Genomic DNA, 26,646 nt, shown 5'->3' on the forward strand with positions numbered 1-26,646 from the left:
ATTATGTCATTCTAAAAGTTTCTCTAAGATCTGGTTTTAAAACTTAGGGACCAGAGTTTCTACGTCTGATGAAGAACGACATACACAAAGAGAAGAACGAGGAAACAGCATAGAATAACGAGTGAAAGTTATGAAATTCTATCCTTCAGTTGTATGAATATTTAGTTTTAAAATAACCCTTAAGCCTTTTAATCGGACGACCAAAAATACAAAGTTATGTAACACCAGTACATACCGAAAAGAAAGAGTCCGATATGTAGTAATGTTTTATGGATGTATATTTTGTGTTCATCAGACTGAAAAACTTTAAGGTTAGTTTATCTTTGTGGACATTGAAAAATATTGCTTCAATACAAACAAATTTATTTCTGGCGATATGCAGTATGTCGTAAAACAAACGGTATTGAACATCACTGAACATCAAGACCTGTCTTTATAACATGCAAGGTGATGACGGCAACATATATCCAACTGCATCGGTGCAGCATGTGTTCAAAACGTGCACCCTCACGTCTCACGCATAGTTGAGAACGGTGCTGCAGATTTTCGAATATGTTTACAAACACAGGTTGTCGCAAGGACATAAAAAAGCTATATCTTTCCTCCTAATTCGGGGCATGCTGAAAGAATTAGTTTCCTGTGATATAAATATCTTCCGAAATTCTGATGGAATCTTGTGAAATTTTGAGTCCTATCTTCCGAAATATTTTTGGATCTAGTAACATTGCCTCGATGTGCGCGTGACGCCTTTATACAAAAAAACTCAGCCTAAAAAATCGCCTATCTTATCATGTCTTATCCAACTGCCGTCAGGTCGGGGTAAACAGATTTATTGTCCATTTTAATATATCTGTCTCCTTCTTCCCATCCAAAATCATATTACTATTCTGGTCCCATCCATAACAAAGTGTGTTAATCTTGAACGTCCTCATCGATTTTGAGAGACACCAAAATGTCGAAATGTTGCCCCGCAATAATGTTTTTACTTGCTAAAGACCAGTGACACAGAGTTGACGCATTTCAACACCATCATATATTACCGACCTTAGTCGGCATCGAACCCACTATTTTAGGAACAGCAGGACAACGCCTAGCCGACTGCGAAACCGAGGTCAACAGGTACCATTGAATTAGGCTGTTCTAAACAGACTACGTATATCGTAATCTCGGTCCTTCAATACCCATCACTTCCCTCCTTTATAGGTCTACAATGCGCTTTGACGTTCTGTGCGTATTTATTCTTTTTGACAAGTCAAAATTCATATCTCCATTTTATCACTCAACTTTTCTGCCGTGATTCCCCAGAATGAAGTTGAGGAGCTTCGAAGGAGACCATCCGCCATGTAGTAGAAGAGTGTCTTTAAAGCTCCTACATAGGCGAACTCATTACTTTTTGGTAGCAGGTACAGCTGTATCGGATGGTATTAACAACTTAAAATTAAACTAAAATAGTGTAAATTGTTTATAATATTATTTGTGATGTGTAGTGTCAAATGATAAATACATACAGAAATAAATAAATAAATAAATAAATAAATAAAAAACAGTCTATCGTGATTTCTCTCCACATGCCTTAATTTTCCATTCTATATTGCTCACATTTTATAACGTACTTCTTACGTGTATATCCTGTTCTACTGTGGCATTATCAGGAGTCCGGATGTACGGTTGAACGGTTAGTAACGTGGTCTTCGGTACTTGGAGCCTCGTATTGAACTCCGGACCGGCTCCAGGGATTGTATCATGAGCAGTGAGTTACCTTGGCCTGGGAAATGGGTGTGTGTGCTGTCCCCAACATTCTTGTAACCCATAGTCACACAATACTATCCTCCACCGCACCAACACATATGTTCCCATACACGGCCGATGCCGTCCACCCTCGTCGGGGGGTCTGCCTTACAAGGGTTGCACCTGGCTAGAAATAGCCATACAAGTGTACTTATTATTCAGGAACAGCTTGCATATGTCACAGTAGGCCTTTTGGTTTCTTTCTGTTTCCATTCAATGAAAAATTTCGTACTTGGTGATAAAAACACTTCCTTTTTTTCGCTTAGTGCCAATGTTACATATGCCACAGAGGTCCTCAAACTATTATGAGATTATACCCTCACTCATAGCTGACAGTTTGATGTAACCCCACGAAAAAATTCCCTGAATGATAGGTTTAAAAATATGAGTACCTGGTTAATTATTAAGGCATGTTTAATTGGTTATTAATGATTCTTTAAATACACATCGTATATAAGACGAGATTGTGAAATGAAATAAATTTGTATAACCAGACACAAGAAATTTAAGTTTGTGTCTGTATCAAGTATAATACAATGATAATAAAGTACAGTAAACGAAAGTTTCACAAAAACGCTAGATTTCAGCCTCAATATCAAATCAGTGAATAAGGATGAAAAATTGTCGATCTTAATTTTGGAATTCAGACCTTAGAACCATCAAAATGTCAATGAGGTAGGTGTGGCTGCATGGTGCGACACAGTTTTCTGATGTGTCGTAGCCCAGGTGAAACGTTCAAGCGAAGTGTGGCTCCATATATATACATATTCACCGTCGTCTTATTTATTTCCGTATTTCAACTGAACATATTTTCCCTGAAGGCTGTTCGCGTACCCCACTACAAGTCCCAGGCGTACCCCTAGGGGTACGCAAACCACAGTTGAGAACCACAGATGTAGCAGGAACCTTTACCTCTCACTCCTCCAAGAGTCCTCAAGGCCATTGTTTGCTCGTCCCTGCTGAGGCACACTGCGCTGCGCTATCCGCTTGGGAGTTGCCGTACGAAAGCAAACCCGCTGAGTTTGATTCGAAGCCAGCAGCGTTTGTTGGTCCGTTTTGTAGCATTAGTACAGCGAACAACCAAAGATGGTTGATTTTAACATGTTTTGGAACATATGTTAGGTTTATTAAACTAAAACATTAGAAGAAAAGATGACAAATGAAGTGCAAAATTATTGGGAGTTCTGCAACCCTGCAACAATACCACGCACCGCCCCTGATATATATATTGCATTTACCTGGTTATAATCCGTGATCCTGAGACCCACAAGCCGACACCCTACCCATTGATCCACAGGATGAGGTAACATAATATACCACAGCTTTTCTTTTTGAACTAAGGTTTTTCTAAAGTTAAATAAAACTTTGAAATATTACTTCAGTGATCGTATATTTACATATATACGTATTTTAGAATTTGTTTTACTTCGCACCGGCACAGATAGGTCTTATGGCGACGACAAAACAGGGAAAGATTACGAGTGGGAAAGAAGCGTCCGTGGCCTTCATTGAGGTACAGCCCCGGCATTTGCCTGGTGTGAAAATGGGAAACCACGGAAAACCATCTTCAGGGCTGCCGACAGTGGGGTTCGAGCTCACTATCTCCCGGATGCAAGCTCACATCTGCGCGCCCCTAACCGTACAGCCAACTCGCTCGGTACCCTATAAAAACAGATTACATTTTCCAGGGTTGAATCCGTGATCCTGAGACCCAGAACCCTACCACTGATCCACAGGAGGTGGTAACAAAGAGAAAATATGCCCCAGCTTTACTTCTTGAACTAAGGATTCTCTAGAGTTAAATAAAACTTTGAAATATTACTTCAGTGATCATATATTTACAGTCTATCTAAACTTCTCCGTCCTCTCTGCTATAAAAGTGCAATTTACAGCAGTTTTATTATTTAGCGTCTTATTTACTTCCTTCTTCCGGAAGTTTCTCCAAGACTACCCTTTATCTTTTATAGGAAGTGGAGCCATTCTCGGCTCTATGTTACCAATGTGGACGGCGCCTGGCATCCGTAATGTGTGAGCTGCGCGCCGCGGACTGTTTGCCGCCTCTCAGTCGTCGTCAGCTCCACCATCAACACCGAGCCTTAACTCGTGCCCTGGCGGAACCTGATCTCCAGCGTCTGCGCAGAGAAGGCATCGCTACGCTCAACCGACTCCAGGAGCGCGCTCAGTGGTTGCCGGCAAGCGAGGACGTCAGGTTGGTATCCTTATATTTCCTCTTGAAGATTATCATTAACAGATCATATAGCCTACATTGGACTGCTTTATGTAAGAAACTAGCCCACATAGTAGGTCTATTAAGAGTCTTCACTTCGACCTTGTTATAGTCCACGGGAAATACCCCTATTATCTATCAACGTTTACGTTGGGATGGAAAAAATTGATGATTATTTTGGAAGAAGCGGCTATGGAGCTCCAGAATTGAAGGTACTCAAACAGATTCAGAGAACTAATTGTAACACTGATTGCCGTACAGCTATCACCGATTTTAATTTCAGTGTGGAACTCGCAACACAGTTCCGCGAGTTGGATATGATTTGGGGATGCCTAGCCGGGGCAGTATTTGGTGTGCTTGGTTCAATCGGAAGGACGAGGGTTTGATTCCACGTTAGGAAGTCAAACAATTTTGAAACCAGACTTCTAGGTCTGGAGCGGACCAAAAATGGGTACATGCTCGAATATGATTGCACTCGGCCATGCCCGGAACTACTGCTTGTTTACGTCCAATGGTCTGACATTCGGGTCTGTCGTCAGGTACAGTAATGCGCTGCTCAGTTTGTCAATCGATCAGTCCCTTGTGATACAGTAGTTTCTTTCCTTCTAACGTTACTTTTTCTGTCATAATCTAAAAGTCGCTAGCCCCTGAACCACGAACACATATTCCATTCTAAAATCGCTTGTTTTTGCACTTGAAAGACTCACAATTTATTCTCTAAAATTAATCTTGCCCTGTCAGTAATGCAAGACTCATGAGATGACTATTCGATCCACTGATGTACCCGCTGCTCGCCCCACTGTCGTCTATCAACTGCCATAAACAAACGCTAGCGCCTCCTCGCCCAAGTGTAATCGTATTTCGAACACGTAGACTAATACTAGATTAATTCCTGGAACCAAAAGCGGCCGGGAATAGAGTTAACCACTTTCAACTACTTAGTGCCGAGGTTATGAATAGTAGAATTCTCTATCTGCTACCACTATTAGGGCCTCCAGGACTTGTACTAGGATATCTTTAATTCTTGTTGGTGGAGATGATTGATTCTTGTTTTAAGAGAAATTTTAACGAGGAAATCATTCCATTCTAGTGTTGATCATATCAGAAAGGTTTCAACAGCATAGTGCGTCAATGTCGGTTAGGTGGTCGTCTCAAGTTATTTTCACTGGAGCGTGGGACCATGGGAATTCTCTTCCATTTTATATGACGTTATACTTCCTCCCAGGACATTCGCCACCTTTCCTGCATGGATCTGCCTCTGCCTCTGCCTCGCCCACACTGAGGATTCCAGTCTAAATTTCGCCTGATCTTCTTGACGTTTATCCAATCCTCCAATTCAGCCCCATATCCTAGTTTTGATAGTTAATGCGAAAGAAACTTGATCAGTTCTGTTCCAGAGCGCCTATGATACTTTCTCTTCATGTAATTATAGAATCTGCACAGGCAACAATTTTACTGTATAAATAATAGATTTTGGTTGAAGTACTCCACGTGACTTTCAAGGTCTTGCTACCATACTCAAGGCCGGCAAGTGAAATGTGAATCGACGTTTTCCTCCTCTAGCTTCTTCCTCTAAGACTTTGTTGGCGAGATGTAGTGTTTACAGGGCACTATGTTTTCTGGTATGGGCTATATCAAATTTGTTACTTTCATTGACCGGCCTCAGTCTCATCCTTGGCTTTGACAATATGAAAATGACTGAGGTATGAGTGATGCTAGTAATACTAGTCCTTATGCAGCCAGTCCCTGTTATGAATGGTGTGAAAATATCGCTCATAGGGTCGGTTGGTGCATGCATTTCAGTGGGCTTGTCAGACTGATATGTAATAGCAACGGCTGGCTCGGTGAGGAAAGCAACGGGAAACTACATCACTACTCATTTCCCTAGTACGCCTCTTCAGTGACGCCTAGGCTATTTTTGACAGCTGTTGGCGGAGCTGCAGAGGATCAAGCCAGCCTGCAGAGGATCAAACCAGCCTTCGGGCTGAATACCCAACATACAACATACAGCTTCGATCATTAGCAAGCGATTTATCTTGTATGAATCAAAACGACACTTCCACTACTCTCAAGAGTGTGAAAAAATGACAGAAAGTTACTCTAAAATGCCTAGAAGAATACCTTCTGCCCACTCCTCGTATCTGCTGTGTTCCCAAAGATCAATGTATCCAGTACCAAACCCTCTAAACCAGAGTTAAATTCATGCAAGACCCTAAATTTGAGCCTGGACAAAGTAAACGGAGAGCTACTAGGACAAACCTTACAATGTAAGTTTATCGTGGCTTTTAAGATCTATCATATACACGCCCTTGGCGGCCCTTCCTCTTCTTTCAACAATACCTTCATTCTTCGAAGGGTCGGACCTCTTATTAGCTCACTTGTAATTAAAGGGAGTATGGTCCTCTTGTTACATTTCCTCTTATAACAATCTCCCCACCACCACGACCACCATAATCAGACTTCAAGCGCACGATATCCTAAACTACTTTCAAGATGGCGGCGGATTGTTCCAGATATATTCTATAGAGTACGAGGTCAGATCTCTACAGGAAACGGGTTTGATTAAACAGCCCAGTTAAAGTAATAGCCTCCTCCAACATAGCAACATTTAAAGACAATTAGAACGCCGTGCTATTTATTGAGCCAGGCGCAAATCGCCGAGCGGATGGCCCCCTGTGCTCTCAATTCATTGGGCGTTAGTGGCCGCCAGTAGACCAATTAGAGTTCCAAGTTCCCAAGCCACAAATTACGGAAGTCAAAACGTGACATCAACCTTGTGATAATTACAGTGATTGTCAGATGGCGGAGCTATTACCAAAGTCTAGAGAGCGGGGGTGGCGTTCTGTAATTGCAAGAGAGACACTCAAGGTTCACAGCGGTCATTTACCGCTAGATCTGCAGCCTTGTCAAAATGCTTGCTGCACATGGCCCTGAGAGAACACTACCATGTCCAAGGTTGTCGTTCGTCTCTGGACGAAATTTAGGAAGTCCTCCAAGAAGAGCGAAGATAATTCTCATGAGTAGAAAGTAAATGCAGCTACTTAGCTTTAGTGATGTGTCAAGTTTTCTGTCGATTATAGAATCCTTCTCCTATTTTACAATGCATGCAGTCCTCTAGTTCAGTAGCTTGAAACATCTTACCAAGCAATACCCCAGTCCAGTACATTTTCTGCGTCCCGTTTACTGTTTTATCTTTCACCTTAAATGTACTTGGTACAAAGAAATCTGTTCAGGCAATATTCTGTATTGCCAATCCAAAAATAAATAATAAAAAGAAGAAGAAGAATGATAAAGAACAATAGTATTGTTGTTGGTTCCGAACCTCGCTAACTAAGTTACGGGTTTTGGAAATGCTTAGATGTAAGAAATTATTTTCCACGTACGTTTTTTACGTCCCGGTAAATCTACGGACATAAGGCTGGTGAATTATTTGAACACCGGACTGAGTAGGGATCGATCCACCATCTTAGGCTATAATATACCAGCTCTCTATCGTCTGAGGCATTCAATATAACGATTATCGACATCTCATTCCTCTTCCTGACCTTGTTTTTCCCCAATATATTGGGGTCGGTCATTGATATAGATGCACATTTTGACGACAACCCTATGTGGAGGGATGTATTCACGATTGTGTGTTTCTGTGGTGGTTATACCAGTGGAGGGGGACGAGGGGAAGAGAGTTTGAAGAGCAGTGTGTTAAGACGAACATAAACACCTAGCTCCTGAACCAGGCGAATTAACCATAAAACCATCGTGTCGGCCGGTAATCCTCTAAACCGAAGACCACTACGTTTACCATTCATCCAAGGAGTCGGACAGTCGATTCACGAAATAAATAATAATAATAATAATAATAATAATAATAATAATAATAATAATAATAATAATAATAATATGTCGTTGGAGAACGAGACGTTCGGTCGATATCAGTCTCGGTACCGGGCGAGTTGGTCATGCGGTTAGGGGCTCGCGGCTGTGAGCTTGCATTCGGAAGATAGTGGGTTCGAACCCCACTGTCGGCAGCCCTGAAGATGGTTTTCCGTGGTTTCCCATTTTCACACCAGGCAAATGCTGCGGCTGTACCTTAATTAATGCCAAGGCAGCTTCTTTCCCACTCGTAGACCTTTCCTGTCCCTTCGTCGCCATAAGACCTATATGTGTCGGTGCGACGTAAAGCAAATTGCAAAAAAAAATCAGTCTCGGTTTTGGACTTATTCCATACGCTCTTTCACTTGCATATTTATGTTTTTACTGAAAATCCCACTGGAAGTCATCGAGATTTGAATCCAGAATACTCGAGTTTCGATACTTGCAGCTGGTGGTGTTGGGCCTACTCTTGATAATTGAGTTACCGAGCGCGACTTCGCCGGTAGATATTCTGTTAGTGTAGGTCACGAATAATACAAGATATTTCTTGTTCCCTCGCATTTGCTTCCCTGTTCGCTTGAATGTTAGAACGTGCCTCACTCCGGTCTGAAGGAGGACAGGTGTTGCTGTCATGAATATTTATCTCCATGTACTTGTACAAATATGCTGGTGCGGAATGCACAGCTGTTTGCTTGGAGTATGTTAGATTTGCTGTTATTTTATTACGGATCTGTTTGATTACCGTCTGATGAGGATATGAAGTTCCTCTTAATCTAAATACTCATACTTCCTGCGATGAACCACAAGGAAGCTAATCTTCTTAACGGTGAAGGTATAATACTGCTGTTCTCACGTCGTAGAAGATTGCAATAGACCACCCACTGGCAAATTCCTTGCTAAACGTTCACACTGCTCCCGCTATCAAAAGATTGGTGGCAAGCCCATGAAACTGCTAAAGTGTTACAATTATAGCACTTGCTTGAAATAAAATGGAATTGATTTCCAGGAAGAAGAAAAATTGTAAGCTGTAAATTGACGAGTTCAAATACAGTAATGAACTGGCCTAGATTACATTACTTAGCCATTGCATCCTAAACGTCCGCACGAATATGCGCTTCAAGTTGAGATATTTCATCCAAATTAGACAGAATGATAAAAGGTTGATTGAATAACTACAATTTATCAGTTGGCCGATAAGTTGTCTTGGAGCCCAAATATGATGGATGTAGAGTGTTTGATCTAAAAAGGCTGGGCTGAGTAGTTCGGACGGTAGAGCGCTGGCCTACTGAGCCCAACTTGGCAGGTTCTATCCTGGCTCATACCGGTGGTATTTGAAGGTGCTCAAATAGTCAGCACCTTGTCAGTATATTTACTGGCATGTAACAAAACTCCTGCGAGACAAACTTCTGGCACCTTGGCAGTGCTAAAATCAATTTACATTAAAATGATACTGGTTTATACAATATAATACCGAGCGAGTTAGCTTCACAATTCTGGCGGTGTAGCTGTCAGTTTGCATTCGAGAGATAGTGGGTTCGAACCACACTGTGGGAAACCCTGAATATGATTAATCGTGGTTTCGCATTTTCACTCTAGACAAATGCTGAAGTCGTATTTCAATTAACGCCATACCACTTCCTTGCCAATCTTAGCCCTTTCCTATCCCATCGTCCCCAAATAATCTGTCTCAGTTGGTGCAACGTTGAGCCAGTAGCAATGAAGGAATATACAACATAAGTCATCCTTCACAATCACTATTTTACAACTCGGAAAAGGCTCGCGGGTATGGTTCAGAGACAAGGCTACACTCGAATGCTGGTTCGAGCCCAGGTTCGAGTATGACACTGGGTGTTGTCTTGAAATGTAAATGAAGTCGTTTCTAAGTTTTCTTATCGAGTGCCGTGCGCTGCGGTCTATCAATGAATATGCATGGATGTAATGTGTTTATAAATAAATTCTTAACACAAATTAGTGCTAACGACTGACTGGGAAGACTAAATAATTATTTTGTATACACATAAAGGATCATATTGCCATGATAAGTTCCGTACATTTTGATGGGATTAGTCCCAAATTCCCTAAAATAAATGAGGTTGTGCATTGGTTGATGGGAATGAAGTCTTCCTTCCCAAGATTTCATCCTAATTCCTGTGTTATCCTGTTAAGCCTAATTGCATTGGATCAGATAACACACTGGGTGAAACTATGCGCATAAGTAGGTTTATTTGGCGAGGTCGTGTATAGCGAATGTATAAAATGAAGTGCAGCCTAGAAATCTAATTAAGTCCGTCTCTACTGGGTAAAAGTAACACAAAAAAATCTAGGGAGCATTATTATACTCGCTTAAAGTATTTCAATCTCTGTATATACTCTTTAAGTAGGTTTTAAGAACAACAGTGATCTTCGCATTCATAATGACATGCATGTAGCATGCCGAATTAACAGGCTTGGATAGAAGTTACCATCACTAACAATTCCCCGAAGCTTCGTACTAGGAGTCTTTTTCATTGGTATCCAGACGGAAAGAAACCTGCAATTCTCACATAAGATGTGACCTGCTAAACTGACTGTATGCAAACAACAAAAAACCTGGTGCGTTAAATCTTCTCTGCTGTACCAGAACTGCCTTGAACGAAGTACTTAGTAATAGCATTCAGTGTGCAGATTTACTGCACAAATGGCGTAACACACCATCCTCTGTAGATGACTATTGATTTCTCGGGATTTCGTCCTCCACTTTACCATGGATATAGGTGAGAAGCTCCTTAGAACACGCTATCATCAGCTGGATGGATAAGGTCTTAAGCTACCAGAAATACTTTTAATATTAAATGTGAAGGTATATTTCGAAATAATTCTTATCGCCACCTCATTGGGAAAAATTCTGATTCATTTTATACTTATCAGAGTTTAAAGCCGCATTCTCTTCCGCAAGATGAATTTGTCGTAGCAATGGCACCCACGGGATTCGTAACTGAAAATGAGGTTATGTTTGTATTTATTGATATTAAAACTGTTTCTGCTCGGTTGAGGTTTAAACTTTGATATGATTTGACAGTGCTGTAAAACAGAGCAGGTTCCTGTCTAGCCGAGACAGTAAATGCTTGCGTGCATAGTTGAAAGACGTGGGCTCGATACCCCGCCAGTACGTCGAGAAATTTAGAACTCAGACTTACACTTCTGGAGAGATGTATGCGTTAGCTTTCACTTAGCCAAAACCAGAAATTATTATGAAGTTGATTAGAGGGTGAGGCGGGAAGGAGGTAGCCGGACCTGCTAACCACTCTGCCTCTCTCAGTACCGAGGTTGGGGTAGTGGAATTCTTTACTTTCCACACTTCCAGGGGCCTTCATCGCCTGTACTTCGACATCTCAAATGTCGTAAATAAATTACACAAGTCACATATAAAAGTAAACATTTGGCTCGTTGTCCGATTGCCTTCAGTACGTCGTTTTTCAGCCTCGAAATTCCGTTATGGGGCAATGTTGAGGGGAGAAATACTGACCCACAGCACTAGTATCGCTAAGAACGAAAATTCTTTGAGGTAGTTCACGCAATACTGAACGTTAGATGACAGAAACATTGTAGTCAGAGTTCTAAGCTGAACTATTATCACGTAGCGGTTTTTCAAGGCGGTATAGCCTTTATAACATACTTGAATGTCCGCCTAATATCATTGAGTGAATAGAATTAATTAAATGCATAAGAAAGAAATAATATTAATAATTATGTATGGTTATTGCTAGACTGGTGTACAGGCCGACCGTCCGACGAGGGCGATCGGCATCTGCCGTGCACAGAAAACTGCGTGTTACTGTGGCATAGGATAGTATTTTGTGAGGTGTATGAGTTGCAGAGATGTTGGGGAGAGCACAAACACCCAGTCCTCGAGCAAAGGAGATGAACCATAAGATAAAAATCCCCGACCCGACTGGAAAGCCAACCTTGGAGCCACATGAACCGAAGGCCTCTATGCTGACCATTCATCCAATGACACTGGTAAGAAAGAAATGAATCGCAGTAGTTCTGAGGTGCACTAAAATGCATGTAATACTGTGTTGTTTCTATGTATTCGCTGAGAACAATGTGCATTCTATTTTAACTCGTTGGCTGACAGAATTCTTCCACTTGTGATAAGAACAAGTACAACTGCGTAATGAGTCGTTATGGAATATTTACTTATTATAACTTTATATTTTTGTTAACAGGTTGAGCACGGAGCGTGCACGACGGCTGTTCGCTGAGGTCGATCGAGCGGCGCGGCGACTGGAGCAGTTGTGTGACGCTCGCCGTGAGCGGCTCAGAGACATCGCTCGCCTGCGTGCCCTTGAGGAAGAGAGCTCACAGGTAGGAAGACTGCATGCATGTGATGGAGCATTGAATTCTGTTCGAACGGACAAATGGCCGTTTCCCTCAGACACACACAAATTTCCATAGCTTATGAACTTCCTTGAAGCCTCCACAAGATTTAAAAATCAATATATTGTATTTATAAGAAAGAAGCTTAAATGCGAATATTCGCTATTATTGATTGTATCCACGGATCCCACAAAACTTTCTAATATTCCTCACATTCTGAAATCTGTCACCTTATGTGATCCAACGACATAACCCTGTTCACAACTTGAACCTCCTGAGATCTTCGAAGTTAAGCAACACTGGGAGAAGTCACCACATGGAAGAAGGGAAATTGTCCCCATACTGCAAGTAACGTTTGAGTCAGGGTGTCTGTTCAGTGGTCCCTGGCTAGGGGACAATGACTGTTTCCAGCGTCTAGATTTCGATAAGGTACAATATTATTATTATTATTATTATTATTATTATTATTATTATTATTATTATTATTATTATTATTATTATTATTATTATTATTATTATGTGACATTTCACGTAACAGCTTTTATAAAACGGGCCAACTGTAAAAATATATTTGTAAACTAGACAAAATAAAGTTTCTTGTCCCTTTTCCGAAATATCTTCTTATAAAAGTATTCATTTAGAACTATGGAACATCTCTTGCAGGTCACAGTTTGCTGTGAGATATTTGATCTAAAACTTGATGTTATTAGTACCGAATCATATATTCCTAAGACTAGCTGTTGTAATTGGGAGTAAAGTTAAGGTTGTATTTTCCGGAGAAAAGAAACTTAGACGAAAATAATTACCGTAGAGTTCGCAGGAGCCCCTCGCGTCAATCAAACTGCTCGCCTTCCTGCTCCACGTAATTGGATGGCAAACAAAAGTTGTCACACAACTTCTTAAAATTAGTTTATAGAAAAGTGAGCTCAGACGACTTAGAATTTTAAGTTGATTGCTTTGGTTCCTGTCACCGAGGTGACTTGTTTTCATGTCTCTTTAATGGAGCATTTTTTTATCAAATTATAACAACAATGTGTTCTCTAAGTCAGGGCATTGTCTTCTTTGCAAATGCCGGGCTGAATGACTAGGTGGCAGAGCGCTGGCCCAAGTTGACAGATTTGATTCTGGTTCAGTCCGGTGGTATGTGAAAGTGCTCAAGTACGTGTAGGTAGATTTGCCGACACGTAAAAGAACACCTGTGGGAATAAATTCAGCAACCTCGGCATCTCCAGAAATCGTTAATGCATTTAGTTGTACGGCGCACTCATCATGTGTCCCGTCCGCACCTAACCTTACAACAACGCTGTATGTTCCACCGTCTCCCTACTCTTGGTAACTCACTACCCGATATCGACATATTCACACCTTTCGCATCCTTCAAACAAAAAATTAAAAGATTCCTTTGAAGTCCTCTCCAGGTTTCCATTTTCTTCCGTCCATCCAACCCTCGACCTTTCTTCTTCCTAATTTCTGTAACCGACACTTGCCAGTTATCGTTGGCATTGTTGTTACATTGTTATTGTTAATAATTGTTAATTTATTGTTGATACTTAATATTGTTGTTTATACGTTTGTTATCTTTTATACTTATTTAAACTTATTGCGTAAAATGGTCCTCCAAAGGCTGTATCTGATAATTAAATAAATAAATAAACCAACAACAGTATCTGTTAGTTGATATCACTTTCTATTCGTAGAACTTCAAACCACGCAGTAGGATTTAGTTCAGTATTAATGTTGCTAAGTGCAAAGAAATTACAATCTCAACTCGTTGAATGAAAGGCATTTAATTGAGAAAGAAACAAATCTGAAATAATTTTGCCTCGCCCGAATCATATCTCTACCTAAACCGAAATACCCACAATCAAAATTTCTTAGATGTCATCCACAGGTCCCAGGCTAAGTTTATAAAGTGCTATCTCGTGGTTAGAGATGGACACAGTATCGTTGTATAAGCCGGAATGCTGAAGAAGATTGAATCATTTCACTGAAAGAAAGTACTTTTCACTAAACAGTTCAAATACAGCCGTCATAATTGTATTGTTCTTGTAACCTGTAACCGGTGTCACTTTCAGTTGTTGAAACGTTCTCCTTTTCTCAATATCGCTCTGAAGGACAGATGAGTAGAGTGAGTGAGTCAGTATTGGGCCCTACCTATGATGAAGTCTTAAAGACGGCAAAAGCACACAGTCGTCAATCCAGAGGAAGTATTAGTAAAGGTTATAATCCCCGAACCGGCTGGAAATCGATCCATGATTCCTTGGACTAAAGGCCGTCATGCTAAACAGATATCCAATGTTTCCTATTATCACACATGGAAAATGCTGGGACTGTATCATATTTTTCCCCCATGGCCACTACCTTCACGGTTTCCTATTCGAGCGGTGCAGAAAAATCTGTGTGTGCGATGTTAAGTCTGAGTTGACGCGTCCTGATAAGAATGAACATCAATTTTAAAGCTTCTTTCTCGGAATCCGAACACGCCACTCATCTCAACGCCTCTAGTGGCAGAAGTTAGGACGCCACGAAGACTTCCCGGATGAATGGAAGGAAGCTACTTTTCTTATTTTAACCTCAGTACGAAGTGGGTCAGAGTGTATGTTGCCGATTGGATTCCCAACAGCTCCACCATCGGCTCTCACAGACTGCCTCTGCGTCATTGAAAAGGCGTTCCAGGGAAATAACAAGTGATGTAGTTCTCCGTTGCTTTCCCCATCGATCCATATGTTTCTGTCAAGCCAACTGAAACACAACAATGGGCCGTGAGGATGACCCTTTTACACCATTTATCACGGAACTAGCTGTATAAGAAATGGTATTACCAGCATCTTTCATACCTCAGTGGTCAAGTTAATATGAGAAGGATAAGTCAATGTTAACTAACAAATGTACTATTGCTCATGACACAAGATGTAGTACACTTAAAACAATATGCCTTACTGGCAATGAATCTGGGATTTGGGATAGAGTAGTCAATTCTGTTTCTGGAAGTGTTTGCGCCTAGGAATTGACTGGGTATTCATTTCTGCTATAAACTGAATGAACATCAGAAATAGAGGCTCAGAGTCTAAATTCACTGACGTTATGACTACTAGTAGTGGCAATAATTGTAGTTTAAAGCAGTAGAAGGACGGAATTACCAGTCCGTTTCTTGACCGTGTATGAAGCCATGTGCTTTCGAGTGAAGTAAGCATTACAAGGTAATCCTCCTTAGAACGACCACAGGTGATTTTTACTACTACTACTACTACTACTACTACTACTACTACTACTACTACTACTACTACCTGTTTGCTTAACGTCGCACCGACACAGATAGGTCTTATGGCGACGATGGGATAGGGAAGGCCTAGGTGTGGGAAGAAAGCGGACGTGGCCTTAATTAAGGTACAGCCCCAGCATTTGCCTGGTGTGAAAATGGGAAACCACGGAAAACCATCTTCAGGGCTGCCGACAGTGGGATTCGAACCCACTAACTCCCGGATGCAGGCTCACAGCTCCGTGACTCTAACCGCACGGCCAACTCGCCCGGTTCTTTTTCACTAGAGCTCATATATAGGGAAATATATTCGTCATTACAGGCATTTAATGTTCCCCTCCTCAGAAATCGAAGCCCGTGATCTCCTGAATAAGAAGTTAATTCGGTTACTCTTCAATTACCGATGCCTATCAGTGAAAGATGTGTGCTTTCCGTCCTGAAACTTCCAGGTAGAAGTGTTTGAGAAACAACAGGTTTTCATACATCAGAGGTCTGCTTGACTAAGTCGCCCTCAGTGGTACAGCCAGTTCTTTACTGTCCTTCTGTTCTCAAGGTAGCGGATTCAACTCTGGCTGAGATTCGTGGCACCAAGCGAGTGGCTGCATGTTTTGGGGCACACAGCTTGCATTCGGGAGATAGCGGTTTCGAACCCTCTGTCGGCAGCCCTGAAGATCGTTCTCCGTGGTTTCCTATTTTCACACCAGCAGTACCTTCATTAAGGATACGGTCGCTTCCTTCCACGCCCTCCCCTCCTAGTCCTTTCATATCCCATCGTCACCATAAGACCTATCTGTGTCGGAGCGACGTAAAGCAAATTGTACCAAAAAAATCGTGGCATTCGGGAATATTAAATGATGATGGCTTCCAGCACATTAAAGAACTTTGTGGTACAGAATTGCGACACCTACCAGTCTCTGAAAATCTATAGCAAATGATGATACTTTAAAAACGAAAACGTTAACATCATATTTGACTATTAAGACTTCTTCGGCTTCATTAGGGAAAGTTATGACAAATCGTCAGCTCATCGGATTAACTTTCGGTTTTCATCTTGAAATCATATCCGTTGCTAACGAACTGACATTTGACTTCAGAAACAAAGGAATGCGAGTTTACCGTGCGTATCTCTGATGTTATTTCTAAGATACGCTGCATTACCATGAACTTTTGGTCAGGTCAGGGGTCGGCTTTCTACACCAGGATCCTCTCCTAACTTGCGTATCGAGCATGAAAGTGCGTGGGCGGTGCGTGTCTCCAGTAGATGCCATCAGAACTTCGTTGTTTGGCGTCATCCCTTCACGTATTTTGTTAATCGTCGGCATTCTGCAGCATTCGCAGCACATGGTGAGCAAATGTTTGCGTCCTAGTAGGTTAACAGAGCTTAGAGATTATAATCAGTAGAAATTTAAAGATGAGGTGGTAAAATGGCTTCGAAATCATTCAGATATTATTCACACACTCTGTAACCGCGCAGCCGGCCCCGTGGTGTAGGGGTAGCGTGTCTGCCTCTTACCCGGAGGCCCCGGGTTCGATTCCCGGCCAGGTCAGGGATTTTTATCTGGACCTGAGGGCTGGTTCGAGGTTCACTCAGGTTACGTGATTAGAATTGAGGAGCTATCTGACGGTGAGATAGCGGCCCCGGTCTAGAAAGCCAAGAATAACGGCCGAGACGATTCGCCGTGCTGACCACACGACACCCCGTAATCTGCAGGCCTTCGGGCTGAGCAACGGTCGCTTGGTAGGCCAAGGCCCTTCAAGGGCTGTAGTACGATGGGGGGCGGGGCTCTGTAACCGCGCGCTCGAACTCTGAGAGACTAGGAAGCCTAACTCGAATGATTTCATACCGCAATAATATTTCCCTAACTAAATTTAGACTTTGCGTTGAGAAACTTCCCCAGACCAATCTCCTAACCATAAAAACCAAACCCCATGGCACCGAGCTCGATAGCTGCAGTCGCTTAAATGCGGTCAGTATCCAGTAATCGGGAGATAGTGGCTTCGAGCCCCACTGTCGGCAGCCCTGAAGATGGTTTTCCGTGGTTTCCCATTTTCACACCAGGCAAATGCCGGGGCTGTACCTTAATTAAGGCCACGGCCGCTTCCTTCCACTTCCTAGGCCTTTCCTATCCCATCGTCGCCATAAGACATATCTGTGTCGGTGCGACGTAAAGCAGGTAGCAAAAAAAAAAAAACCCATGGCTCAATAGCCCTGAAGGACCATGGCCTACCTAGCGGTCGCTGCTCAGCCTGAAGACCTGCAGATTATGAGGTGTCGTGTGGTCAGCACGCCGAATCCTCTCGGCCGTTATTCTTGGTTTTCTAGACCGGGGACGCCATCTCACCGTCAGATAGCTCCTCAATTGTAGTCACGTAGGCTGAGTGGATCTCGAATCAACCCTCAGATTCAGGTAAAAATAATCAATCTTGCCGTGAATAGAAAACTGGGGCCTCCAGGTAAGAGACAGGCACACTACCCCTACACCACGGGGCTGGCTGAAAATTAAACTAGTACATATTAATTTAATTGTAATAATTTACAGAAACCGTTTGGAATGCGCCCTCCTCAGATGGCATACCAATATATTGCTAAAGGTGATTATTGTTTTAAGGGAAAATGCTTCGAGATAATCAGTTTCTCTAGACATTAACCGTAAGAGAAAGCCTTCAATCCTTCGAATATTAAAGGAAAGGATTAGTACAGGAGGAATACCAGCCATGGCCTTGACGTCTGCTTGATAGTAAGATAAGAAACTAGTGAGAAACATCCTCGGGGTTACCAACGATGGGATTCACTCCCCTAAATACTGAATGCAGTCTTATGTCTGTACCGTATAGCTAACTCGTTTGGTATACGTCATTAATATGAGAGACTCAGGCCTGCCGTGGCATCCGCACTTTAAAAAGAACATTTTAAACATTTAATGATATTTTCGAAACATTTGCATTGATTTAATTTCCTTTGGAAATCTAATGAAAATCTAATTATGAAGTTAAATGGCGTGGTTGCTTGCACCAACCATTATGTAAATATCACTTCACCAGAGATAACGTAGAGGGTGGTTGAATACAATACTTCCAGTTTAAACTACCTGCTCCATTCGATACAGAGTTGAACATGGCGATTTGGAAGAAAGTAAGGTATCGATGTTATGTGAAAGTGAGGCCAGTGAGGATAGAAGAGAACAACGTACAGTACATGACCGTGTGTCTGATTGCGCTAAAGATGTGTGTTTAAGAGACCGGTTCCCTTCTCCATTGTCCATATACGAGCAGGCAGATAAAGATCTCGCGAGTGAACGAATTAAGCAATTTGGCGGCTCCCTGGCGGTGGTCCGTGATCCATACAGGTGTAGCTTCCACTGGGTGGGAAAGTTGCCACCATAATCCTTCATCTACTGTATGTGCGGACTTTTTGTGTGTGTGTGATCCCTGGCTTAGTAATTTTCAAAATGAAGCTAATAATGAACTCTTGTAGCCTGAACCAATTACATCGTACTCGCTTAGAAGAAATTAGGTGAGCATGTTACTGAGAATCGATCTTCCAGCTACCCAGTGACGTGCCTAGCCCTTCCCTAAATGGTAACACTCATTGTAAGAAGGTGTTTGTGGCTGTCTCAAGGGATGCCACTAATATCTATTCCCAATGTATAGTAAATGCATAAATGCATATCCGTCTCCTACAACTACGGAGAAAGATCAATTGGAGAAAGATTGCCATTCTTTTTTTCAACTCAGATATTATGTTCGGTTTTCAATCTTTTATTTACAGCTACCTATAGTAGAACTTCATGTTAAAAAATCTAATCATAAGCTATGGATTGCACCAATCATTATGTATCACGCCACCAAAAGAGTGTGTGAATAGAATACTTCCAGTTATACAGTTTCTTAACTTTCTGTGCCAATCTATACAGATTTAAGGTTCAATCAAAGCAAAGCATGTACGTACAGCCCTCAAAAGGCCCCATGAAGGGGGCGAAAGATGAAGGCTTCGATTATTCATAACTTCAACACTAAATGGGTTAGTGAGGTCAATTCTGTTCCGCAGTTTCCCCACACGCAGGTATTAACGAGTTACTCAATTCTTGTGTAGTCTGAATTAACTCCGGGGTCATGTATCCCTCCGTAAATGGAAGTCTTGTTTTCAGTTTTTCACTTTATTTCATCACCTTGTTAAGGCAGCCGCTCTGCCCCCCTGTAATTGCAGCTAAGCGACCTAATAAGAATCCCTCTTCTGCCCTGTTGTTGTCCATATTATTGTTTCTTATAGGACAAGGTCTTGATAATATTACGAAGAATGTTCACAGATTGCCAGGATTCTTCGTTCTCTATTGAGCATTCTAGTCAACTTACAACAATCCACTTACTGCGTCATAAACTTTATCCTAAGGAACTGCTCCTTCCATCTCCTTTCCGCAAAGAAAGCATTGCTTATACACTTACGTAAAGATGGTTTTTTACATTCTGGGATACTTTGCAACATGACTCATTCATTGCCTCTGCAACAGCTGCCAGCGCTAGGAGTGTACTAGTATGAGGAAGTTACGAAAAGAGCGAGAGCAGATACTGAATACTTGAAATTTACAGCTTCCATTTCGTACCAAAAAGAATACTCTATACGAGCTGCTTTTTAAAACTTCTCCACGGCCCCCGGAAACTTTTTTTTTTTTCATTACTTGGAGTTTTCGGCTTATTGGCGTTGTCATTTTATATAGGTTTAATGTTTCATTCGCTGATTTATCTGTTATTTCTGTTGATTTTGTAATCGAGTGAAGTATTAGTTGGACACAATTAATTACTTATTGGTTTGCTTCTTTGATTATTATAAAGTTAATACTTAGTTTGACATGAAACAACGATAACCATTGGAGTATTTATTTATTTATTTATTTATTTATTTATTTATCTATCTATCTATCTATCTATCTATCTATCTATCTATCTATCTATCTATCTATCTATCTATCTATCTATCTATCTATCTATCTATCTATCTATCTATCTATCTATCTATCTATCTATCTATCTATCTATCTATCTATCTATCTATCTATCTATCTATCTATCTATCTATCTATCTATCTATCTATCTATCTATCTATCTATCTATCTATCTATCTATCTATCTATCTATCAGCCTGAGTCACATTGTGGTGTATTTCTTAGTAAATGAAGTCTGCCTCACGATGTAGGGGTATCGAACCTTCCTCCTTCCTCCGGGTTCGATTCCTTCCCAATCCCGGATCTGAGGGCTGATTCGAGTTCCAATTAAGGAGCAACCTGACGGTGAAATAGTGGCCTCAGTTTAGACAAAGGCCAATCAGGGCTATAGAACCATGGCATTTGATTAGATTCCTTGTTTGAAACTGCGAAAATTACCCTGGACATAAAGTGAGGTTCCATTTAAGGATATCTTTGCAGTTCAATTAGGGAAAACCATTTTGTCCCAATTCCATCGATATTTATGTATGACAATGCTTAGGTGATTAACGCACTGAGTTACAGAGGTCCGGTAAATTTTATGTGGTTACACAACCTCCAAGTGCTAATATATTCATTCAGTTAAGAGGACTAATTTTAAATACTAAACAGAGATGTATAGCCAATATTTTATTTTTATTCGAAGAAGACGAAAAGTAAAGGACAATTGCTGCTACGAATATCTGTTTTGTCCTGCGTGCTGATTGTCTATGAGATCGTGACCTTATAAATGATGAACGAAGCTGCTCTTAGACAAAGCCGGCCTCATTAGCACTGTATTGTCGAATATTATCAACAGATTGATCTGAAACGCGTGATTTTGTGATGACTCTTCACAGACGATGGGAGAGTCTTTCACTATGTCCGTTTTTTTTTTATCAGAAAGAAGAGAAGTTCAGCTGTCTTTGAATGCACTCAGCAAACACTAATACAAGGGCAAGAATGGGGCATTTAGATCATTTGAAAAAGGGTATTAAAAAGCATATTTGGAGCAAAGGAACATTATCTTTTGTAGGAAATTATTATTATTATTATTATTATTATTATTATTATTATTATTATTATTATTATTATTATTATTATTATTATTATTATTATTATTATTATTATTATTATTATTATTATTATTATTATTATTATTATTATTATTATTATTATTATTATTATTATTATTATTATTATTATTATTATTATTATTATTATTCATTGGGGCGTGATTAGCTTAGTGTCTTAGCTGCTGGTTTCCCAGCCAGAAAGTCAAGGTTCGAATCCTGGTCGATCCCGGGTCGAGATTTTCATACCAAGAATAACATGGTGTCAGGAAGGGCATCCGGTATTAAACCCCCGGCCAAAACCCAAAAAATGAGCCTGGGAGACTCCAGCTACCCTATAAATAATGGGAACAAGATGAAGAAGGTTATTATTATTATTATTATTATTATTATTATTATTATTATTATTATTATTATTATTATTATTATTATTATTATTATTATTACCCATTTCCCTATTTATTGGAATAGGCCTTGTTTGTTAATATGAACACAAACACCCTGTCTCCGAGCCAAATAAATTAATCATACGCACTTAAAATCCTCGACTCGACCGGAAATCAACCCAGGGCCCTCTCAACCGAAGGCCGGTACGCTGACCATTCAGCCAAGGAGCCGAACGGGCATGAATTGTGTGAAAATGAGCCAGATGTAGTTAAATACCGTTCATATGTAAATCTTAGGCTTGGAAAGATACATGAATTAACAACAGAACTACTGGGAAAGTGTTTAATAATAGGCCAGAGTGGGGGCAAGACCATCCCGACGAGCTGAATTTCGGCGATAAGGTGGAATGATCGTGGAGCAAGCTGAGAGAGAAGCGCTGGAGAAATACAACCATGAATATGATATCATGGTAGGAGCTTGTGAAAAATATCTTAAGCTCCCACAGGAATGTCATGATGATGATGATATTCCCTGACTACTGATACCGTGATATCAGCCATTGAACCTCCAGTTTTACGTCGAATCTAGTCCCCAGAAACATGACTTATCATTTCAAAAAGCACAGAGACATTTCCTGGGATTCAAAACATGGCCACCTTGATGAGAAGCAGGTAACGATGTTACTTAGCAATCATAGTCCAAACAAAATAACATTGTTAATTGATTATGGGTAATTCGAAGGTGATATGTATGTCGTGGCCCGGCAAAGAACCACTAAAACCGAGAAGTTGGCCGTGCGATTAGAGGCGCGCAGCTGTGAGCTTGCATCCGGGAGATAGTGGGTTCGAACCCCACTGTCGGTAGCCCTGAAAATGGTTTTCCGTGGTTTCCCATTTTCACACCTGGCAAATGCTGGGGCTGTGCCTCAATTAAGGCCACGGCCGCTTCCTTCCCACTCTTAGACCTTTCCTATCCCATCGTCGCCATAAGACCTGTCTGTGTTGGTGCGACGTAAAACAAGTAGCAAATAAAGAACCACTAAAATTCATCTCTCTAAATATCTCTTCATGCGGAGAAACATGAAAACAGGCACAAGAATGACGAGAATTGCCAAATAGCGAGACAATAATACGCATGTGCGAGCCTTTTCTTTTCATCAGATAATGAGGCAGTCAGAATCTGTGGGCTATTGAAAATAATAGCCTACTGGGTCGCTTCCTTCTGTCCATTGTAGCGAGGAACTTGCTTGCATACCTGAATGGCAAGAAGAGAAATCTATCGAAATATATTACCGATGAAGACTTCTGAATGTATAAAGGCGCGCGAAATTTACTGTCAAGGCGAGAGTACTGGAAAGTTTGTATTGGGCTTTTTGTTTCCTGTGAAGAGCTCGGTGAGTCCCCATGCAAATGAGCGATGAAGAGATTTCTCGGTGGGGAACAACGTTAGGATAGGAAGTGTATTGGACCTGATAGGATCACAGTGAAAGCTGGGGAGGCATCCTCTCTTGTGTGCTGGATCTGATAAGAGCCAATAAAGAAACCCAAGAGAGAAATCGCCGCCGGTCGTGGAGGTCGCTAGTCGCTGGTTCGCATCCCTCACCTTACTCATGCAGAGGTAGTACAGGTAGTTTACATTATTGAGTTGTTTAGTCTTGTTTATTTAATAATAATAATAATAATAATAATAATAATAATAATAATAATAATGTTATTTGCTTTAAGTCCCACTAACTACTTTTACGGTTTTCGGTGACGCCGAGGTGCCGGAAATTAGTCCCGCAGGAATTCTTTTACGTGCTAATAAGTGTACCCACATGAGGCTGACGTATTTGAGCACCTTAAAATACCACCCGCCTGAGCCAGAATCGAACCTGCCAAGTTGGGGTCAGAAGGCCAGAGCCTCAATCGTCACAACCACTCAGCCTGGCTCTTGTTTATTTAAATGGAGGAATTTCATTTCATTTTCCAAGACGTTTTAAATCAAATGATCTTATTTTTCTAGCCACTTTAAATCATCGCATTTCTAAGCCATATTAAATTAAATCCCAGCCATTTTACTCTACGACATAAGTTTTCTCTGACCAGTTGGGAAGGTTAGTTGACTAGACACCCTTCTCTTCTACAGAAAAGAAGTAAAAAGGGATCGAATCCTGACGCAGTCTTCTGACTTCAGTGTCCTTAAATAACCACGGACATTTTTCAATAAATTTGTTGGGACGACAAGGGCCAATTTACGGTGCAAAATATGCATCAATCTGGCGTTATTTAGAATCTGTAATAATACATTATTATAAATTATATTATTATTATCATTATTATTATTATTATTATTATTATTATTATTATTATTATTATTATTATTATTATTATTATTATTATTATTATTATTATTATTTATACATCTCGTCTGTACACGTCGGTAAATACTATAAAATTTTGATCCTTGAAAATTAAGAGTAATAATTAAATTTTGCGACTTGTTTGAGAGAGCGCCGTGATATAAAATGGTGTGGTTCTTTCTCCTCTCTGTTACGAGGACCTCCTTGGTACTGTAAATCATCCATCTTGTAAGCTGTAGCCTCCAGGAAGATCTGCCAAAGTGTTGTGAGTCTCTACTTTCACGCTTTGTGAAGTGGCGTATGCACCGCAGGGCACGAATCATAAAGCAGCGTTATGGAGCTGTAGCCGAACACAAATGTATCTGCAGTTCTTCCGAGCTATCATTCTCTTTCTACTCAGCAGAAGTCGTGCGGAAGTCTTTAATCCTGCTCAGTAAGGAGACATGAACAAATTTAATGGTTGGCAGTTGTAGTGTGGAATTTTTGACTGAACACTTATTGGCTAGAGAAAAATCTTTGAAAACTAGCCGAAGGTGATACTATGGCAAGACACAGTGCGCCTGATGGTGTTGGTGATTGTCTTTCTAACTGGAAGTACAGATAAGCAACCATTATCGGTTAATACTAATCACAGAAGAATCAAGGAACTCTGACACTTCAAGGAATGAGGATAGAAAGGTCCTCTGAAAAAAATCTGCTTTTTAAACTTTTACTTTTGTAAATTAATTTGTTTAATTGTTTCGTGTTTAGGTTTGTGTTTCTCAACTGGTGGCCCCAGGTTCAATTTCTGGCTCTCCCAAGGATAGCAATCCTCCTCTGAGGGTTCTCTCAGCCTTGTAAGTTAGCTGAGGAGATATCTGATACGAGACACACTGAATCCAGACAAAATTTAAGTAACATTCCTCAGAAATTTGCCATACTTATCCCGTCAAGACCAGGGTCGTTAATGGAAAAAGTGGCGTATGGCTTGTAGTGCCGGGAGTGTCCAAGGACAAGTTCAGCTCGCCAGATGCAGGTCTTTTTTGATTTGGCTCCCGTAGGCGACCTGCGCGTCGTGATGAGGATGAAATGATGATGAAGACACATACACCCAGCCCCAGTGCCAGCGAAATTAACCAATTAAGGTTAAAATTCCCGACCCTGCCGGGAATCGAACCCGGGACCCCTATGACCAAAGGCCAGCACGCTAACCATTTAGCCATGGAACCGGACAGGGTCTTTAATGAACTCCGTGGACAATAGGTTTAGTTTGAAAAAGAATACGTGTACCTTTATTTTATTGGTCACTTCAAGCGGTGCCTTATTCGGCCTTCACTTTTTTTATGCTAGTTGCTTTACGTCGCACCGACACAGATACGTCTTATGGCGATGATGGGATAGGAAAAGCCTAGGAGTTGGAAGGAAGCGGCGGTGGCCTTAATTAAGGTACAGCCTCAGCATTTGCCTGGTGTGAAAATGGGACACCACGGAAAACCATCTTCAGGGCTGCCAACAGTGGGATTCGAACCCACTATCTCCCGGATGCGAGCGCACAGCTGCGCGCTTCTAACCGCACGGCTAACTCGCCCGATCGGCCTTCACTGGGAACCTTCCCTTGTGAATGTCGTCCTCAGGATATGTGGTCACTGCCTGTCATTAGAAACTTACGAACTAAAACCCTGAATGATATCATTCCTGCAAATTAATTGTCATTACAAAGTTAAACATTTTAGCTGGAACTCTTGCAAGGAATTCATAAACCGGAAACCTTTTGTTCAATAGCTCTTCCTGTCACGGACGGGCTTCTCCTGCTTAAGGACGCACATATTACGGAATTGTGTGAGGAAACGTTGTTTGTGAAGTTGCCTGGAGAGAACAGATAATAAGGGGGAATGCCACTAGATATATTACTACTTTAAAGAGGTAAGAAGAAACGTGGTCATCGACCTTGTATAGCTCTTTTATAACAATAGCATTGCATTGCCTGAGATCATGTTTGATTATCTTGAGAAGCTACACTGTTCGAAGATCCATGTTCGAATCCCTCTGTACCTAGCATCAAAATTTACCAAGCTCTCAGCAGTTCTTTAATTGAACGTCTACTCTCACAATAAGAACACGTTTTAGGTGCAGCATCCATATGGAACTCTATACTAGAAGAGCCTGACTTCAAACTCGTTATTATTAATAATGAACATAACATATTTCTATTTAGGAAACAACAATAATGAATATCATTATGCCTCATATTATTATTATTATTATTATTATTATTATTATTATTATTATTATTATTATTATTATTATTATTATTATTATTGAAAAATGAAAATGAAAATGAAAATCTACAATCTGTTTTCCAGTCATTGACCGGGTCAGGGATGTGATGAATGAAGCAGATATA

The 26,646-nt window shown here is 40.9% G+C and overlaps 1 protein-coding gene across 1 annotated transcript in view; it reads left to right on the forward strand.

Moving 5' to 3' along the window:
• LOC136874435 (puratrophin-1) overlaps nt 1-26,646 on the forward strand; it is a 1,332,114-nt gene that overhangs the window by 807,331 nt on the left and 498,137 nt on the right. Inside the window, exons 11-12 of the mRNA XM_067148069.2 lie at nt 3,756-3,997; nt 12,094-12,232. Of these exons, the coding sequence (XP_067004170.2) occupies nt 3,756-3,997; nt 12,094-12,232 (381 nt within the window). The remainder of the gene's footprint in view (nt 1-3,755; nt 3,998-12,093; nt 12,233-26,646) is intronic.

The sequence above is a fragment of the Anabrus simplex genome, chromosome 5 (genome assembly GCF_040414725.1).
Source record: "Anabrus simplex isolate iqAnaSimp1 chromosome 5, ASM4041472v1, whole genome shotgun sequence".
Classification (NCBI taxonomy): domain Eukaryota; kingdom Metazoa; phylum Arthropoda; class Insecta; order Orthoptera; family Tettigoniidae; genus Anabrus; species Anabrus simplex.